The 21,500-nt window shown below is 41.5% G+C and overlaps 1 protein-coding gene across 2 annotated transcripts in view; it reads right to left on the bottom strand.

The window, feature by feature from the left end:
• Positions 1–591: 591 nt before the first annotated feature.
• Positions 592–21,500, bottom strand: part of LOC121873489 (transcription factor sox-3-like) — a 55,845-nt gene continuing 34,936 nt past the window's right edge. The window contains exons 3-5 of one of the 2 annotated variants that reach the window (XM_042377081.1): positions 5,690–5,874; positions 5,176–5,401; positions 592–4,657 (exon numbers count right to left, since the gene is read on the bottom strand). In XM_042377081.1, coding sequence (XP_042233015.1) covers positions 4,495–4,657; positions 5,176–5,401; positions 5,690–5,874 — 574 coding nt within the window. In that variant the 3' untranslated portion in view covers positions 592–4,494. The remainder of the gene's footprint in view (positions 4,658–5,175; positions 5,402–5,689; positions 5,875–21,500) is intronic. The other variant, XM_042377082.1, reaches the window with a different exon arrangement.

The following is a 21,500-nucleotide window of genomic DNA, read 5'->3' as shown; positions in this document are numbered from 1 at the left end:
AGGAGATGTTGATGCGCGACAATAATCGATGGAATGACCAATTAGCTTGTTTGTCCTACAGTAAATTGTCTTTCCAGCTGCTTCAAGATACATACTACCATTTACTATATTATTTGAGTATACATTGACACATAACACTGATACATACATACCAAAATTTAATGGTTATTCATTATCAGATGTGTGTAGCTGAAGATATCTTAAGGCGGTGTGAAAGATATAATTGGTGAATGAGGTAGTTAGGAGGGCTATAGACACCTCAGATGGGAGAGTTAACAAGCAGAATGAACTTTATTTGGACTTGATAGTTTGTCTTGTAAAACTTGATTGAAGAGGTATTTTATTCAATGGTCACTCCTCTTTGTTTTAATCCTTGGCGCAGATTAATCCGTGGCTCAGATTAATCCGTGGCCCAGATTAATCCATGGTCCCAGATTAATCCTTGGCCTAGATTAATCCATGGCCCAGATTAATCCATGGCCCAGATTAATCCATGGCCCAGATTAATCCAGGCCCCAGATTAATCCATGGTCCCAGATTAATCCTTGGCCCGGATTTCATTACTCTTATAAGGCTACAAAAAGTCATCTCATAGGCAGATTATTTTATTTTTTGTATACACTCACCACACTTATAAAGTTTTACCGAGCTACATAACGCCACGTCGAAGAGTCACGGCTACAGTGGGACCTACAGAGTTTACTCCCTATCGTCAGGAGACCCAAAGGGGGTTGGTAGGATTGGATAGGACTGTAGGGTAGGGTAGGGTAGGGTAGGGTAGGGTAGGGTAGGGTAGGCTCTGGCGGGATATGGGGGATACATCAGGTGTAAGAGGACACGAACGAGACCTTGCCCATCTGGTCTCGTGCTCACCTGGTCTCGTGCTCACCTGGTCTCGCGCCTCAGGGAGTAAACTTCAGGTTAGTTATGGGTACTGTACAGGGGCTCAGGTTAAAGCTGTATCTTGTTAACATAACCACGTCAGGATACTTCAGCCAGGCCTCGAGGGGGTGATCTACATGCTGTTAGGATTATTACCACGCAAAGGGGGGGGGGGAGGGATTTAGACATGGGTTAGGATTAATACCACTCAGGGGGGAGGGGGATTTAATGGTCAATATTTGGGGAAGTTATAGACACTGGCTGAACCTTGACCCTTTTATAACCTTGATATTGACCACACATCAATAGAGGTTCCTAGTGGTCAGGTGGACATCCCAAAGGTTCCTACATCTAGAGTAATTGAGGGAAGATCTTGTACTTAAGTGACAGCACCAAAAACAACACATGAGTTTAATGCTTCATTTGAATTTACATTGACATGGATAATAAAGTGACACGCCCATACACATTGACCATCTGATAATGTTTTGAAAAATAATCTAGGCAGTACCACAATCTGTCTATGGGTATTGTAACACTTTTGCCTTGCGGTACATGACTATACAAATATTAGAAGATGAAGTATGGAGCACATAGTTTAAGGGAATGGTGATAGCGAGAGCAAGGGCCAAAACACCGAGTCTTACCCCCCCCATTATTGTATCTATGGCACTGTAAACGTGGCAACGGCACCCTCTCAGATTACCATGTAAACATTTAATAATAATAATAATAATAATAATAATAATAATAATAATAATAATAATAATAATAATAATAATAATAATAATAATAATAATAATAATAATAATGTATTAATAATGGGCGTTTTATTTTTACATCCTGTGAACGAAACTATATATTTTTTTTGGCCCGGTTTACGCCTATGAAACTTCCAATGAATTTTGCTACTTATGTGATATTACGTTTAGTCAAGAGTCTATAGTTTATCTTGCTAACTATTATACTAATATGTATCTCTTTGGCATATGGCAAGTTCCTAAAACCTTACAATTCAGTAGTTTTTTTTCCTTCATCTCTTATATACACAAGTGAGGTCAATTTAAAAGGGAGTTGCGACTAGAATTATGACAAGGGTCCCTAGTGTTTCCAGGTAGACATTATAACACCCAACTGGCGAGAGAATATTATTTTTTCACCCTCCTGAACACTTTTCACCCTCTTATACACTTTTCACCCTCCTGAACACTTTTCACCCTCTTATACACATTTCACCCTCCTAAAATATTAGATTCCACTTAAAAAAAATTGTTACAGTACCTCCTGGCATGTGTTTGTCTCAATTACTGGACATATAGCAGACGTCACCACCGCCCATCATGGCACAATACCATCAATTAGTGTTAATGACTCTACAGGGGTTTTTATGAGGTCACCGCTGCCTCCTCAAATACACCTGTAATAAACTGTAACCAACTAAAATACAGTGATTTATATACAATTAGAGAACTGTAGTGAAGATCCTGGACAACTGACGGTATTAAAATTACAGTAATGAATAACACTTAATAACGAAGATAAAAAAAAGTTCGAAGTTATTTATACTTCCCATAAGAGACTAATAGCAAAACAGAAACAATAAAACTAGTAATAGAAAATGCAATACAACGTGATATATACTTTGTAATAATTTCACCCTTATAGCAAAAGTCCATCTAAACGGATATTATTACTTTTTTTTCGTAAAATTTAAAATACGCGTCAAAAAAAATTGGATTGACTAAAATAAGATAAATTCAGGTGTTATTTTCAGGAATAAAATTGTTTAAATACACAGCAATAAATACACAGTGTATAGAAGCAACAGTAACTGAGGAAGATACAAATATACACGACACACACTATAAGATTCTATACAGAGTGGTATTACACATACTTACATACACACAATGACAGTATACACCCATACAGACAGCCTACTCGTACATATGTGCCAGTAGAATCATACATATATCAGAACATACACACATATACAGCTTTAGGTAGTACACACACACACACACATGACTTACACACATGACTCACATTATTGAGAACTATAGATTCCATTATACACATACACACGTACCAATATATACTTACGAACACATACATCCAATTATACATATCATACGTAGCACGGAACATTCATCAAGTCAACACACGTAGCACGGAACATTCATCAAGTCAACATACGTAGCACGGAACATTCATCAAGTCAACACACGTAGCACGGAACATTCATCAAGTCAACACACGTAGCACGGAACATTCATCAAGTCAACACACGTAGCACGGAACATTCATCAAGTCAACACACGTAGTACGGAACATTCATCAAGTCAACACACGTAGCACGGAACATTCATCAAGTCAACACACGTAGCACGGAACATTCATCAAGTCAACACACGTAGCACGGAACATTCATCAAGTCAACACACGTAGCACGGAACATTCATCAAGTCAACACACGTAGCACGGAACATTCATCAAGTCAACACACGTAGCACGGAACATTCATCAAGTCAACACACGTAGCACGGAACATTCATCAAGACAGTTATACAGTACATGACTTGGAAGGAAAGGATCAGTTACCCTTTCAGTCATATTTACAAGAGGAATTTATATACAAAAGACTATTATTATTATTATTTTTTTTGGTTAGTGTGTAAGTTAACAAACCTCAAGATGCTTAATATAGTACAAATTGTGTATATATATATATCTGTGATGACTCTACTATGTGTAATGTGTGTGTGTGTGTGTGTGTGTGTGTGTGTGTGTTTGTGTGTGTGTCTTTTTTTTTACCATACATTAGCATTTGCGAAACACTAAATACATCATTACAACACCACTACGCCATTCCCACGACACTTGTTTGATAATGAAATCGAAAAAATAACGTAAATATACACCTTATGATCATTAACGTATTTGGTCTCTTCTAAGTTAAAAAGTCACACGGGGGAGATTTATACGCTTGTAATCGACTTGTTGGGGGGAGTTCCTAAGACGAACTTTTGGGTCCTCTTGACAAAAGTTCTTCACCTGTTGGCTAGATCTCCTCCACCTCTCGGGGTCCTATATGATAAGGTCTCCAGTTTCTTTTGGCTCCTATGGCTAAGATCTTCAAGTCTTAGGGCAACCATATTTAGGTCTCTAACTCCTAGGTCTTTCATAGTTAGGTCTCCACAAACTAGCTTCCATGGCAAGGTCTCCAAGTCTTACGAATCGATTGGTTTTTCGACTTCGAGGGTAAACTTCTGACAGCTGACCTCGACAGCTCTAATGACCTTGAGGAAGGGTTTTTGATTTGTTGACCTCGAGGATAATCTGGTGACTCTTAGCCTCGAGAATCACCTTATTTCATTTAACTCCAAGAACTATGGTGCGGCCGAGAGGAAGCTATTGACTTTGAGGGTGACATGACTGGTGACCTTGGGTGTGAGCTGCAGGATTCGGGGGCCAGTGAGTGTTGGTCCTAGCAAGTGCAAATCCAAGCCATGAGGAGCCCATGGAGTATGAGCCCCCATCAATGGAGGTCCCAGTGAACGGGAGCTTTAGCAAATATGGATCCTGGGGGGCACTGCTGCAGAAGGAGGACGCCTATGAGAAGAGGACGGAGAGTGGGCGGCGGAGGTCCTGTGTGGGCGTGGTCATGGGCGGGTACTGGGCAGGGTAGAGAAGCGGGTGTCCTGGCGCCAGGGAGCTTGGGGTAGAGTAGAGGGCGGAGAAGGGCGACGGTGGCATGTAAGATGGTGACGAACTCCTGAGGACGGAAGAAAAATCATGGTTAAGACACTCACACACACTCCCAGACACAAGCTCTCGCCACATAGAAATTATAAATCAATTGTGTCTCTATTGTATATTTTAGTGATTTAGTTACATACAGGTAAAACCAGGCAATTTCTTATCAATTTGACTATGAATTATAAAAGGTATTCTCGATAGTTTATTTATGTTTGTCTAGTTTCTGTAATTAAATCTCATTCTTTCTCACTCTTTATCTCTGTCTATTTTACTTTACCATTCTTATTGTTTGTATTATATATTTTAATTTATACACGACTATACGAACCAACAAATAATTCAACATCAAATATACACCTAAGTTTGGAAAGACACAGACACATACAAATAAATATGCACATGAACACACACACATTTATAAATACATACATACATACATACATGACCCAACACAAAAAGAGTCCTTTTACACACACATACACATACACAAGCACAAACACATACACACCAACACACACAGGCATACACACTCACAAAACACCAAGGAACACTGACGCAGTAGATGCAGGTGGGCTGGAACGGCGGTCCTCCTGCGCCGGCTGCGCCAGCTTGGCTACGGGCGCTGCCAGGGGTGTGGTGAGGGAAGTGTTGGTAGGCGTAGTGTCCGGGGAGGTGGGTGTGGGCGTGTGGGCGTGGCTGTTCTGCTGGGCGGCGGCCATCGAGGTATAGAGAGCGTGTGACTGGAACGCTCCTAGGCTGCCTGTGAGGTGGAGGAGGAATGTTAGTTTTTGACGTGAATATTAACAACATAATGATAATAGTAATAATAATAGTAATAATAATAATAATAATAATAAAACTAATAATAATAATAATCAATACTTATATATTGATAAAACTCATAACTTAATTTTTGAAGTTAATGTCGAAATTAGTGTTAAAATAGAAGTTATTGATAATATTGCAGTTAAAATCAATCTTTAAGGTAATGTGTAATTATTATTGATGATAAAGTGATCTTAAAGACAAGTGGGCGTGAGGTACTTACTGAGAGAGGTAGGAAGGAAGGCCGCCCGCACCTTCTCCGAATCAAGAGTGGCCTGGTAGTCTGAGGGCGAGTGGGTGGGTAAGGTGGCACCCATACCACCCATCGCACCCATGCCACCCATAGCAGCCGTCATATGGGTGAGGGCGGGAGGGAAGTGTGGGTGATACATACCTCGTGACATGGCGCTGTAGGTAGGTAAGACAAATTAATTAAGTTACCTGTATAAGGATATTGTTTTAGGGTTCTATAAAATCTCAGGTGCTCAAAGAAAACTAGAAATTACATATATCTAAAAAAAAAATCCATATATTTTTTTATACATGTAAAGAACTAAAAATTATATAGAGATAATAAGTTAGTGAACGATATTTAATGAAACTGAACTTAAAAAAAAAAACCCCACCTTTATAAACACAACAACAACAACAACTTACAAAACTACACATTATTGTTATTGTTGTTAGAGACGATGGCAATAACAAACAACCGGATGATAAACAACAAGAAACAAACAGAGAAACGAGAAAAAAAATCACACTTGTTTTTTTCCTTTTATTTATTCTTTTTAAAGCCTCGAGTAGTTGTCCATGTGTGAAAACTTTGGTATGTTATTGATACGACTTGTGTCTGAATCTCTATTACTCTGGATACCTTTTGAGTTAACCATCAGGATGACAGAATCTATAGGGTGAGGAGCGGTGTGTGTGTGTGTGTTTGTTTGAGGGACAGTGTGTGTTTGAGGGGCGGAGGGGGGTGTGTGTGTTTGGGGGGGGGGCGGTGTATCTATTTTTCCGGGGGAGGGGGAGGAGGGGGGGAAGGGGGTTAGTACGTGTGTATATATTTGAAAGAGCAGTTTTATTTAATATATATTTACTCATCATCATACAGCTGTTTACTATACATGAGACAATACCAAAGACAACAAACACTAACTGAAAAAAAAATAAAATAAAATAAAAAACCCCGAGATAATTAAAACTAAACGAAAGATAATGAAATAAAAGCAAATTAATATAACTCAAACAGAGAGAAAAACAGAAATCTATTGACAAACAGTATTCTCCTCCCAGCTGAGTAATATAAAACAATACATAGCAGAGTTTGTTTAAGATATATCTACATATCAGTAATTATTATTTACCTGCTAATGACGCCACACAGGTTATGAAAATTAATCCTTTCATACCATCCTGAACTAACCGGCTAACGTTGCCTTTTACAATAATCAACTCACAAACTCAATCATTGTTTGGGGGGTCTCTATTACGGCATGAATGTGTGTGTGTGTGTGTGTGTGTGTGTGTGTGTGTGTGTGTATTGAATCGCTGTTTCTTATCCGATTTTGGTCTCCCCCGTGTGTGTGTGTGTGTGTGTGTGTGTGTACGTGCGTTTGTCCTCCTTCACACATTACGTACATCTACACTTTGTTGATATACACGGGTTATACACACACACACGCACACACCTCGTATATGTGTACCCAATGAGTACATACACGCATTATGTATGTACACGAGGAGGAGAAGGGCTCTAAAGGGGGAATGTTAAATTTTACACTGTGAGAATAAATGTTTATACTTCCCGTCTGATATAATTACAAACTCATTATTACATTATACGAGGCCAGGTAGAAATTAAGAGTACTCTATTGGTTCATTAAAAAGGCGTACAATACATGTTTTATAGGTAGATAATGGCGCCTACCTCCTGGCAGCCTCTATTACGTTATAAACCTGTAGTAATTAGAGGATACACCTGTATAGCTCTCTCAGGTGTGCTGTTATTATTACTTTGTATGGCAGAGGGTGATGTGACCGGTGACACCCCCCGCCCCCCCTCTCTCTCTCTCTCTCTCTCTCTCTCTCTCTTCTCTCTCTCTCTCTCTCAAAAAAGAAAAAGGTTGTATAATATATTAAGATATATATATGGGACTCTAAGTTAATTATATGACTCTATATAATCTACAGTATGTACAGCACAAGTGTTTGATCTAATTATTATATATCGTATAAGAGGTATAATTAACATATTATACTTACATCTGTTATAGACTAATTAAGCTTTGTGTTTAATTATAATTAAATTGTCTTATAACTATTACTATACAGTTAGACATTATCACACGTTTTCCTGATCACTCATAAAAGGTTTACTCAGGAGACGAAGAAGACGGGGCCAAGATTCTGAAAAGTTCGTACGATAATATATTTTTTTCCTCGTAAGTTAAGGTAAAAAAGGTTGATAGTCCCAGGAAGGTAGATAGTCCCAGGAAGGTAGATAGTCCCAGGAAGGTAGATAGTCCCAGGAAGGTAGAAAGTCCAAGGAAGGTAGATAGTCCCAGGAAGGTAGATAGTCCCAGGAAGGTAGATAGTTCCAGGAAGGTTGATAGTCCCAGGAAGGTAGATAGTCCCAGGAAGGTAGAGAGTCCCAGGAAGGTAGATAGTCCCAGGAAGGTAGATAGTCCCAGGAAGGTAGATAGTCCCAGGAAGGTAGACAGTCCCAGGAAGGTAGATAGTCCCAGGAAGGTAGATAGTCCCAGGAAGGTAGATAGTCCCAGGGAGGCAGATAGTCCCAGGAAGGTAGATAGTCCCAGGAAGGTAGATAGTCCCAGGAAGGTAGATAGTCTCTGGTGAAGGTAGACAGTCCCAGGAAGGTAGAGATAGTCCCAGGAAGGCAGAGATAGTCCCAGGAAGGTAGACAGTCTCAGAAGGTAGATAGTTCCAGGAAGGTAGACAGTCCTGAGGAAGGTAGATAGTCCCAGGAAGGTAGATAGGTCCCAGGAAGGTAGAGAGTCCCAGGAAGGTAGATAGTCCCAGGAAGGTAGATAGTCCCAGGAAGGTAGATAGTCCCAGGAAGGTAGATAGTCCCAGGAAGGTAGAGAGAGGCCCAGGAAGGTGAGAGTCCCAGGAAGGTAGAGATAGTCCCAGGAAGGTAGATAGTCTCAGGAAGGTAGAGATAGTCCCAGGGAAGACAGAGAGTCCCAGGAAGGTAGAGAGAGTCCCAGGAAGGTAGATAGTCCCAGGAAGGTAGATAGTCCCAGAAGGTAGATAGTCCCAGGAAGGAGAAGCCCAGGAAGGTAGATAGTCTCAGGAAGGTAGATAGTCCTGCGTGGAAGGTAGAGATCCCCAGGAAGGTAGATAGTCTCAGGAAGGTAGATAGTCCTGTGAAGGTAGAGAGTGCCCAGGAAGGTAGATAGTCTTGTAGGGAAGGTAGAGAGGCTCTGTGAAGATAGATAGTCCCAGGAAGGTAGATAGTCCCAGGAAGGTAGATAGTCCCAGGAAGGTAGAGGTCCCAGGAAGGTAGATAGTCCCAGGAAGGTAGAGAGTCCCAGGAAGGTAGATAGTCCCAGGAAGGTAGATAGTCCCAGGAAGAGAGTCCCAGGAAGGTAGATAGTCCCAGGAAGGTAGATAGTCCCAGGAAGGTAGAGAGTCCCAGGAAGGTAGATAGTCCCAGGGAGGTAGAGAGTCCCAGGAAGGTAGAGAGTCCCAGGAAGGTAGATAGTCCCAGGAAGGTAGATAGTCCCAGGAAGGTAGATAGTCCCAGGAAGGTAGATAGTCCCAGGAAGGTAGATAGTCCCAACAGTGTGTCCAGCTCCGAAAAGTACCAGCAAATCACGGCCCAATACGGATGTTAATAATCAGGTACAGAATCAGCGCACACCTGGACTTAATGGCCCCACACAGGCGGCCACTTGCACAATTAATTGGTCTACAGGTGCACTCCAGGTATGAATTTCCAAACGGATTATCAGGCAGTTAACCAAGCTCAACATCGTAATTATCTCCAGATGCCGACGGCCTTTATGCATATCACTGTTTATTTATTTACACTCGCCTCTCTCTTGACTTAGGTAATGCTGTGTCCCGTGTGTTACCGAGTGTTGTGTTGTGTTGTGTAACTCGTGTTGGTAATGACACTCTATGTGCTGTTATGTGTAATTATATATTGATGATTAACTATGGCAACACTGTTCTTCCGTTTCCGAATGACTCCTCCCTCGCCTTCCGCTGTGTTTCGAATCTGTTGTTTCATTTCGTTCATTGTTCCTTTCACTTCTGACGAGCGAACGTGTCCGGGCTCACTAAAACAACACCCTCTAAATGACTGAACGTATTGTCATATTATTAACTATTCATATCTCAACAAAACTCACGTTGATTATCCCTTTAACAACTGAATCTTGAATAGAAATTGACTTGAGTTGAAGTTTTAAATTAGCGAAACAATATGAGAATTGTTGATGAATGGAGAGCCGCGTCACGGGTCGAGCTCACCAGGTAATATAGAGTTAAACGCTGGAAACTAAAATCACGACTTGGCAGCTGTAGTGACTGTGATTTTTTTTACCTGTACTGGATTTTTCATAATTATAACAAGATAAATCGTAGCGCCGTTAACTGATATTATGTAGTTAGTCTTGAGAAGGTGTGCAATGGGTGAGCTGATGAGGTGTCAAGTCTTACCTGTACCTGTGATTGAGAAATACTAATTAGTGTTTGAATGAACTTTTGATATGAACATTACGTGAATTAAAAAGTGTGTGTGTGTGGGGGGAGGGGGGGAGGTTTGTGTGTATTTGTGTGTTTGTGCATTATGTGTTTGTCTGTATGGGTGTATGTGTGTTTGTGTACAGGTGTAGGTTTCTTATATTTCACATGTGTGTGTTGGCGGCTACCGGTGAGGCAACACATTCGCCATCCACCTAGTCCCTCCCTCTCTCCCCCATCTCCCCACCACTCTCCTCTCCCTCACTCCCCCATCTCTCCACCACTCTCCTCTCCCTCACTCCCCCATCTCCCCACCACTCTCCTCTCCCTCACTCCCCCACCTCCCCACCAAATATGCCTCAACTAACTATGAACCCCTGACCAGAGTTCCTTATGATACCCCTCTGTGTTGGTGATGGGGGCTGTGTGTTGGTGATGGAAGCTGTGTTGGTGATGGAAGCTGTGTGTTGCGATGGGGGCTGTGTGTTGGTGATGGGGGGCTGTGTGTTGGTGATGGGGCTGTGTGTTGGGATGGGGCTGCGGTTGGTGATGGGGGCTGTGTGTTGGTGATGGGGGCTGTGTATTGGGTGATGGGGGCTGTGTGTTGGATTACTGTGTGTTATGATGAAGGGCTGTGTGGATAAATGTGTGTTATGATGGGGGCTGTGTATTGGTGATGGAAGCTGTGGTTGGTGATGGGGGCTGTGTGTTGGTGATGGAAGCTGTGTGTTGGTGATGGGGGCTGTGCTGGTGATGGGGGCTGTGTGTTGGTGTATGGGGGGCTGTGTGTGTTGGTGATGTGTGCTGTAAAGTGTGGATGGGGCTGTGTGTGTTGGTGATGGGGGCTGTGTGTGTTGGTGATGGGGCTGTTAGTGTTGCTGATGGGGGATGTATGGTGGGGGCTGTGTGTTAAGATGGGGCTGTGTGTGATGGGGGCTGTGTGTTGGTGATGGGGGGGTGTTGGTGATGGAAGCTGTGTGTTGGGTGTTATGGGGTCTGTGTGTTGGTGATGGGGGCTATGGTGTTGGTGATGTATGGGGCTGTGTGTGTTGGTGATGGAAGCTGTGTGTTGGTGATGGGGGCTGTGTGTGTTGGTGATGGGGGCTGTGTGTGTTGGTGATGGGGTCTGTGTGTTGGTGATGGGGGCTGTGGGATGGTCTGTTTGTATCCTTGACTACGATGTTTTGTTTATCATCTCCCCTCTACCCTCCTACTACCTCTCCTCCTCCTCTTCACCTCCCGTCGACCCCTCACTCACACGATGATCGGAAGTTATCTCAGTGAGCAAAACACATGCAGGCGGCAGCTGAACACCCCTACTCCCTGTACCCCTCACACTTCCTTTATTGACCCCAACACTCCTACCTTACCCAATTCTGAGGCTCTTTCTTTTCCTCCTTCGAGTTTCTCTCTCTCTCTCTCTCTCTCTCTCTTCATGTTTGTAGTTATTATATGTAGTACAAACCAGCTCCCCCCCTCACATCCTCTTCCCACATACTAACACACCCTAGATCCTACATACCAACACATCCCAGTTACCACATACTAACACACCCCAGTTCCCACATACCAACACACCCCAGTTCCCACATACCAGCCCCCCAGGAGAGAACATATCCGCTGGTGTACAAATCAGTTCCCCGCAACAGCTGGGAAACGTCACGGGGCTGCGACTCTGCACGGATTTCGTTCACTTCCTCACTGATTACACTTCCTTTTGTCTCTAGCGATGATAACTAGCGCACGGGGCTGTTGGCACTTCCTTCCTGCTTCCTCTCCTTCCTTCCTTCATTCCTTCCTTCCTCTCACAATCTCTCACTGGCTTTCACTTTCTCTCGATGTACACAACGTCACCACATCATGATCCACAAGCAGCCAATAATAATATATGTCTCTCATCAACATCTACGGACAACCACGGGCATCTACGGCATCTACCAGCATCTACCAACACCTACCAATGTCTTCTCTTAGCTACCAACATCCACCTACACCCACTAACACCCACCAGCTTCCACCTACACCCACCCACACCCCCCTGGACCGGATCTAAGCAGGGCAACTACCGGTCGTCATGATAATTTCACACTGGTGTCCGGACTCGCCACCTCGCGCCCTTCCGCCCTCTGTTTTTACCCAGAACAGATAACGGGAATAACCGGGTCCTTCCGAGGTTCACACGCTCGTAGGATGTTGCTTGTAGGAGGTCTAATCGAGTGTGTTAAGAATGTTGTTTGTAGGACACACACACACACACAGACACACACACACACACACACACACACACACACACACAGAAACAAGGAAAGAAAACAAAAAAATAAAAACACTAACAACACCTATATCATTCATAACTAGCCAATTAAACCCATTAATAATAAAAGAAACAACATAATAAATTAACAACACCCGTGATAGTTATACTGGCAATGATAATCACAACCCGTATATAGTAATTTAATAACATAAGTAGTAATAACCATAACACTTACATTAAACACGGAAGTACGGGTTAATTCCGGGTAGTACTATATATAACACCAATACTAATAACACTTCCAATAGGCACAAAGAATATGGCGGAATTATTACTGATAACTAGAACTGTAACCAAAAAAAACCCTGAGAGAAAGGTGGGGGGTATTGGGGGGAGGAGGGGAAGGGGAGGAGGGGAAGGGTTGTTATGGTGTGGGGGGAAAGGTGGGGGGTATAGGGGGAGGAGGGGAAGGGGGAGGAGGGAAGGGTTGTTATGGTGTGGGGGAAAGGTGGGGGGTATTGGGGGGAGGGGGAAGGGTTGCTATGGTGGGGGGGAAAGGTGGGGGGGGGTATAGGGGAGGAGGAAGGAGGAGGGGAAGGGTTGTTATGGTGTGGGGGAAAGGTGGGGGTATTGGGGGGAGGAGGAAGGGTTGTTATGATGTGGGGAAAGGTGGATGGGGTGCAGAGTTGGGGAGGGTGGAGCAGAGTAAGGGGGGAGGTGGGGAGGGGCTTTTATGAGGGGGTGTCAGTGCGCGAGGGAGATAGGGAGAGGGTGGGAGAGGGTGGGAGAGGATGGGTGGGTGGTTAGTTAGTAAATATGTAAGCTCGTCAGTGATTGGTTGATGGAAGTCTGTTGTCACTCTGGGTGGATGATGGGAGGGGAGAGGGGGGATAGTCAGAACAACGAGACATAACCCGGGTTTAGTGTAAAACTCCACGGGTTGTGTACAAGGGGTGAATAAAAGCCATTCTACACACCCATCACCTGTTATAAAGTTGTCATCTTCCACACAATATGATGATGATGATGCTGTACTAACCAAACCTAACCTAACCTAACCAAACCTAACCTAACCTAACCAAAACATAACCTAACCTCCACCTCCCCCCCCAAAAAAAAGCCTTATGGGAGAATATTGTGTCATTTCTCTATTCCACTTTAGTTAAATTGTGTTTCTCCTTTTCTCTCTCTCTCTCAGCAGCAGTGAGAGGTAACACATAGACGTCTCAGCGCTACAGACAGCATCGTGACAGCGGCAACAATCGTCTTGACAGGAAATAATTAAAAATTCCACCCTGAGAAACGGGGAATGTCACTCAATGCTGAAAAATCGTTCCCGAGAAAATCGATGAAAGACAAAGAAGAAGAAAATAAATAATTCACTTGTGGTTTTTTTTTATAGTTTTTTAGGAATTTTATGTTAATTATTAAATTCGTCTTTTCTCTCTCTCTCTCTCTCTCTCTCTCTCTCAAGTGGAAGTGTAAACAAAAATAAAAATCAATAAACATAAAATGAGTAAATAAAAAAGCAAACAAAAAAATAAGAATGAAACGGTAAACAAATAAACAATAAAAGAAAAAAAAAATATACGTAAACAAAAAAAGTAGATTGAATTGTTTTTTGCTTTGTTTTGTGTTAACAGGAAGATTCTGTTTACCGAGTCCCACAAACTATCCTCAAGTCTAATGTTTATCATCTTGTTACCTTCAGCAGGGACAACGGACCTATTTTCACTATTTTCAGTTTATGTATGTATGTATGTATGTATGTATGTATGTATGTATGTATGTGTTAATGACAGGTGACAGGTGTGATGATTAGAACCTCTTAACACACCTGTCCTCCTCCACTCTTTTTCTCACGTTTAAGTAATAATAATAATAATAATAATAATAATAATAATAATAATAATAATAATAATAATAACAATACAAGTTTTATTACAATTTTTAATCCCAGTATAAAGAGTAAAGGTAAAAGTGAGTCTTAGTTTGTCCTGGACTTAAGAATTCAACAGGCAGTTTGTTAATATATATTTACGCCAACTCCCAGCCGTGTGTAGTTCAGTAGAAGTTAAAATACACAATGATAACAATACGAGTAAATAACTATAACACTCCTGAGTAAAAATTATCAAGAATTATCATAGAAGAAATTATTAGAATATGAATGGAAAAGAAATTAAAAGGAATTATACGGATTTTTTTTTTTTGTATTCGTAATTATTAGGATTTTTTTTTTTACGGGATTATTAGGTGAATAGTTTAGGTAATTGATGCTCATGGAAATAACATATCGTAAGACACACACACACACACACACACACACACACACACACACACTCACACACACTTCCCGTCACACAATCACATAAATAACAGATTTTCGGAACTATCAATTATTTTGTGGTTATTTATACACATCAAAAATCACAGTGGGGTAAATGCCGCCAACATCATTATTCTTCCGGCTTACAGTAATCAATATTTGCAATTTGAGGCCACAGTTGGTTGTCACGGGAAGCGGAAACTGTTCTACATCTCACGTAACTTAAATTCGTTCGTTAAGTTTGTTCTATTTTCCTCACTAGAGAGATAATATAATGTAATGAAGTTAAGGTAAAGTCTTAGTGGTGATATTGACGCCATTTGTGATGTTAAATTGTTATGTGTGTTTTACAGGTGTGTGGAAAGGTGTTTGGTTTGGTTAGGTTTGGTTAGATTAACTTTAGGTTAGGTTAGCTTAGCGTCAGGTTAGGTTAGCGTCAGGTTAGGGTGGTTAATCTTCAGGTAAAATATGCTTTGTATCGATTTCTGTTTTACATCAAATTTATGAATAAAAAATTAGTTAAAAAAAAAAACACGGATACATGGAACCTAAAATTATAAATACACTAACCACCTAAAAAAATTCCTGAATAGGTGGTATAATCAGAATACAAACTTTATATTAAGTAACTCACAGCGAAACTTTAAGCAAAATGATAGATTAAGGAACATCTCTTAGTTAATACGTACGTCAGATTTTTGTTCATATATTTACTACACTAAGTATCACTCGTATGATACTGTAACCAAATAGAATAACTGTACCTGTAATTGTACTGGTATTTCCGAGCAAATATATTGACTATTATATCTGTACCTGTGAGTATTGTACACAAACCACAAATATGATAAGGCAAGAACACGGGAATTATCCTACCTGTAATTTATTCCCTAAACCCGGACCTCATTCTGATACGTTGAACCAAGTCTTTGATTGTGGCACCATTCTGTTATTATTTAAGTTTAGACTAAGTTATCTTAGGTTAGACTATACCATGAGGAATATTCCCTCTGTAAATTATACCTAATTCTATATTTGTACTGATGTTTCTCAGTAAACATTCGGAACGGGATAGGTAGGTAAGGCGAAGTCGAGGCCGTAGACAGCCACTCGGATGATTGTTTATATGGTGAGAGGTGTGGCGTGAGCAGGTGGTCGCTGGGCTGGTGACGTCCATAGAGGCGACTATAGTACTTAAATCTGTGTGCGTAATGCCTACTAGGAGGGGGAGTCGACCCCTCTCTCCCCAAACGTACAGATCTCTCTCTCTCTCTCTCTCTAGACAGTGGATGAGAACCTATCTGTCTCTCTTTTCATTTTCCTCTCATTCCCCTCTTCTTCCCTTCGTCTTTCTATTCTTCTTTCTCATCCCTTCACCCTTTCTCCGACTGTCACCCCCTCCCCCTTTCTCTTTTTCTGTCCCTTTCTCTCACTAAATATACTGCCCCCCCCATATAATAGCCAGCCCCCCATATAATAGCCAGCTCCCCCCCATATAATAGCCAGCTCCTCCCCCCACCCCCCGGATGAGCCGTTAAACAGGGGAGCAGTTAATGTAAACGATGTAGTCATTACACACATTGATTGTTTCTCTATAATTAGACAGCAAGAGCACCCACCTGTCAGTTGTAAGTAGATGGACGGTAAATTATACTCGGTTACGGGACAGATTTACTGTTTCATAATTGTTTACCGATATGCCATTATCCGACGAATACAAAATGGCCGTACAGTGTCGTAGAGACTTTACGTAGGTTCACCAAATCAAGACCTTATGATTAAGGTCGACACAAGAGGGACAGTTTAGAATGGCTGACAATAGTTATATATTTGTTCACGTTAAAATAATCATGGAACACACAAACACTAATTGAAGTTTTAATTGGAAGAGCACAGAGTATTAAGGTTCATTGTTCTTGTTAACCTTAAGTAGCGTTACACCTGAAGCCTAATTACGATTTTACAGGTAAGTTTGACTCTAAAAAAAATGCAATACGAAAAAACAAACTGTACACAACACAAGTCTCGACACACTCACCACTGTCTCTCTCCTTCTCTCTCTCTCCTTCTACATTGGAAGATAAGAATGAAGGAAGCTTTAGCGGGCCTATTGATCCATATACTGGGCAATCCGTTTACACCTAACCCTTATCGTTCATATAACCATCCAACCTAAAAGCTATCCAATGTATTCGAGTTAATGATGATGTTTGGTAACTTGTTCCATTCATCCTCTACTCTATTTCCAAACCAATGTTTACCTATCTCGTGCCTAAATCTAAATTTGACTAATTTAAAACCATTGTTACGAGTTGGCTTCTGGTTGGATAGTTTGAGTACCTTTGTTATATCACCTTTGTTTAGCCCTGACTTCCATTTACACACCTCTATCATATCGCCTCTCACTCTACGTCTCTCGAGGGAGTGCACATTAAGATGCCTTAACCTGTCTCTGTACTCAAGGTTCCTAATGCCCAGGATTAGTTTTGTCATTCTCCTCTGAATTCTTTCTAGGGATTCTATATCCATTTTGTAGTACAGTGACCAGAAATGAACGGCGTAACGCTAGTCTTGTAACTAACACTCCTTTGTATGAACCCACGTAATTTATTAGCTTTGTTTTGAGCAAATACACATTGTTGACTTAGTTCAAGATTCCTACTTATCATTACTCCTAAATCTTTCTCACAGTCGGATTTCCCTATAACGTTGTTCATCTGATATCTGGTTTCTCTGTTTACATCTCCTAGACTAAGCACTTCACATTTGTCTACATTAAATTTCATCTGCCACTTTTCAGACCATGCGAAAATTTTGTTTAGATCTTCCTATAGTTTTGCGGAGTCCTCGTCAGATTTAATTACACTCCCTATTTTAGAGTCATCAGTAAATTTACTTACGTTGTTGTCTACGCCTATATCAATGTCGTTTATATATATAATAAATAGTAATGGTCCAAGGACTGAGCCCTGGGGTATTCCACTAGTGACGTTACCCCAATCGGATTTAGTGACGTTAATGCTTACTCGCTGTTTCCTGTCCTGTACCCACGCCCTAATCCATTTCAGAATATCGCTTCCAATGCCACGAGCCTCCACTTTACGTAGTAGTCTTTCGTGGGGGGGGACTACAGTAACCACATTATAATCGTGCCCGTCGTCCACTGATTCGAAAACAGCTGAAAAGAATGTTTATAGATTAGTCAGATATGAACGCCTACTTGTGAAGCTATGTTGGGAATCATTGATCAACTTGTGCTTTTCCAGGTGATTTCGAATAGAATTTGAAATTATCACCTCGAGCAATTCGCCTACAATTGATGTTAAATTGATTGGACGGTAGCTAGAGGATAGTGATCTATCTCCCTTCTTGAAAATCGGTATCACAGGATTCTGGTACAATAATACACCTTACTGGAGTTGATAGATGCCAGTCACATGTACCAGCGACTGTACACCTCCGTCACAGACAATACCCCAAGTGTATAAATCACGACACGGGTATATATCGCGGTCAGCGTGGTAGTACTGAACGGGTCTCATGAATCAGGTACATTTGCATGGAGAGCCGGAAAATATAGTGAAGTTTGAAGTGTAAAAGCTATTGAAAAGTGGAACGATTAGTGAGGAATGAGAGTTAGTGACACGACGAGGTTGATTGACCGGAAATAAAAGCGAGGTGGTGGAAATCTGTGTGAGTGAGGGGGGAGGTAGGGGGTGTTGGCCAGGTGTGTTGGTGATAATGACTCTCGTGGCCAGGTATTCTCTCACGGTGACCGCTCGACCTGGTGACTATAGCCGTGTACTTCATGCAGTTTAGTCATTTAGCGCGGAATGGTGACTAGTGACTGGTTCCAGTTATTTAGCGCCTGAGGCTGAAGACTGTTCCCGGTTAAGCCCAGTTATATAATACGGACTGGTGACTGTATTTTGGCAAGTCCAGTTACGTAGATTAAACTGGTGACTTTAGCGGTCCACTCCAGTTACTCAGAGAATGGCGACTGAGTTTCATTGACTGGAATTCGGGTCACACATATTATACCAATGTGTGTGTGTGTGTGTGTGTGTGTGTGTGTGTGTGTGTGTGTGTGTGTGTGTGTGAATTTTAATCCCCTGATGTGGCCGCCGTAGCAACTTGCCCTGAGACACATACAGACACACAGTAATACAGACACACACACACACAGTGATACAGACACACACACACACACACACAGTGATACAGACACACACACACACAGTAATACACACACACACACACACAGTAATACAGATAATTTCTGTGTTGGGTGGACTTAGTCTTTGCTAGCCGTCTGAGTAATTATATAATATTTCTCTCTCTCTCTCTCTCTCTCTCTCTCTCTCTCTCTCTCTCTCTCTTAAATTAAAAACAATGATTAATATTATGATCATTCCAATGCTATTTTCCACCTCCTTTATATACAGTCTATGCTATATCACATTTGCTTAATTCAGTCAAATTTTAATACATTTTTTCTGACTAATTAAATAAACGTGTCCCAGCGACTCTTAAACAACGATATATGTCGAGCTAATTATCAACACCAAACTAGGAATTAATCCCACTGTGTTTTTGTTTTTTGTCGCTTTCCTAACCTAACCTAACCTACCGAAACGCTAACCAAACCTAACCTAACCTAACCTAACCTAACCTAACCTAACATAACCTAACGCTAACCAAACCCAACATAACCAAACGCTAACCAAACCTAACAAATATGGAGTGTAATCTTTTAGGGGCGATGGTTAGGTTAGGTATAGGTTGGTTGAGGTTAGGTTAGGTTAGGTTAGGTTAGGTTAGGTTAGGTTAGGTTAGGTTAGGTTAGGTTAGGTTAGGTTAGATTAGATTAGGTTAGGTTAGGTTAGGGATACGCCGTTGGCAACCTTTGGGCGGCAGGTCACAGGTGTCATAAGTAGCAGGTGAGGGCTGGAGGGAGAGGGAGGGGGTGGGGGAGGGGGTGTTACCGTGACGTTGGGAAAGAGAGAGCAGAGATCATGTGTAAGTTGGACTCCACCCTCACACACACCCTCACACACCCTCACACACACCCTCACACACACACACACACCCTCACACACCCTCCCTCACCCTCACGTGAGTATACAGACTCACGGGATAATTGTGCCTTTATATCCTAAATTTATGACTTTTAACTCATAAAAAAATTACTCTTTATTTCCAACGGTTTAACGTAAGATTAAATGTGTGTGTGTGTGTGTGTGTGTGTGTGTGTGTGTGTGTGTGTGTGTGTGTGTGTGTATTTATTGCTTATGGGTTTGTTTGAAAGCGACTAAACATTCGTAATTATATATACCTGTACGTGATTATATATACCTGTACGTGATTATATATACCCGTATGTGATTATATATACCTATACGTGATTATATATACCTGTATGTGATTATATATACCTATACGTGATTATATATACCTGTACGTAATTATATATACCTGTACGTGATTATATATACCTGTACGTAATTATATATACCTATACGTGATTATATATACCTGTACGTGATTATATATACCTGTACGTGATTATATATACTTGCACTAGTCCCCGTACTCCCACGTGCACACTTACAAAACGCTCGCTAGACACTCCCAGCTTTACAACACAATGACCAGCGTTTGTCTGTCTGTCTGTCTGTCTGTCTGTCTGTCTGTCTGTCTGTCTGTCACTCGTGTCCCAGGCTCTAGAGGCACAACATGGAGTAAACAATAATAGGTAGTGTTTATTTCCTGACTGGTCAATACTTCTGGTTGTGATGCTGGTGTGTGTTGGAGTGGAGGTCTGTAGAGGCCAAACACTGTCTTTATGTCTGTCTGTCTGTCTGTTTGTGTGTCTGTCTGTCTGTATCTGTGTCTTTCTCTCTGTCTGTCTGCCCGTCTCTCTCTCTTTCTGTCTGTCTCTTTTTCTGTCTGTCTCTATGTCTGTCCGTCTGTCTGTCTCTATTTCTGTCTGTCTGTCTGTCTCTCTCTCTCAAGGTTAACTGACACGACTCGATGCGCAGGTAAAGATTAATAATAAACTAATATATACATTATTTTACCTGCTGTTACCTGTGTGAGGTTTTTAATTACCTTTTAGGACCATTGTAAATCATGTATAAGTTGTATGATGTATGAGGGAGACATATATTAAAATCTATATACACCGCTTTCATTTGGTCAACACGTGTGGATAATTTCCCTCTCTCATTGGGTAATCGGAAACCATTTATTTCCCCCCCCCTCACCCCTCCCTCCCTCATGCCAGGTGAGGGGGGAGGGAGGGGGGTGGCTTCCAGAGGTCACACATGAACCTTGACCCACGGCCTGACCTCCACCATATGACAGTAATGAATGGTGGGGGTTAACATGTCAGCACGTACATTTTCACCGTATGTATGTATGTATGTATGTATGTATGTATGTATGTATGTATGTATGTATGTATGTATGTATGTATGTATGACTTTACGAGTGATTATTGTTATTATTATTATTATTAGTTGTATTGGTAGTTACTGTATACAAAAGCCTCGTATGAAAAGTTAACTCAGGTTCATTTTCCCACTAACCTGACCCCACCCAGATTAGGGGGAGGTGGGGGGGGGGATGGGGTGCTTTCACAACCAACTCCATATATCATTCAATAGAAATAGGTGAAGGTTGTAACGGTAAGGTTGTATAGAAGGTAAAGTACAGGTGTTTCTAGTGAATGAGGCA

The sequence above is a fragment of the Homarus americanus genome, unplaced genomic scaffold (assembly GCF_018991925.1).
Source record: "Homarus americanus isolate GMGI-L3 unplaced genomic scaffold, GMGI_Hamer_2.0 scaffold27959, whole genome shotgun sequence".
Lineage (NCBI taxonomy): Eukaryota > Metazoa > Arthropoda > Malacostraca > Decapoda > Nephropidae > Homarus > Homarus americanus.
This window is presented reverse-complemented; position numbering and strand designations above follow the sequence as displayed.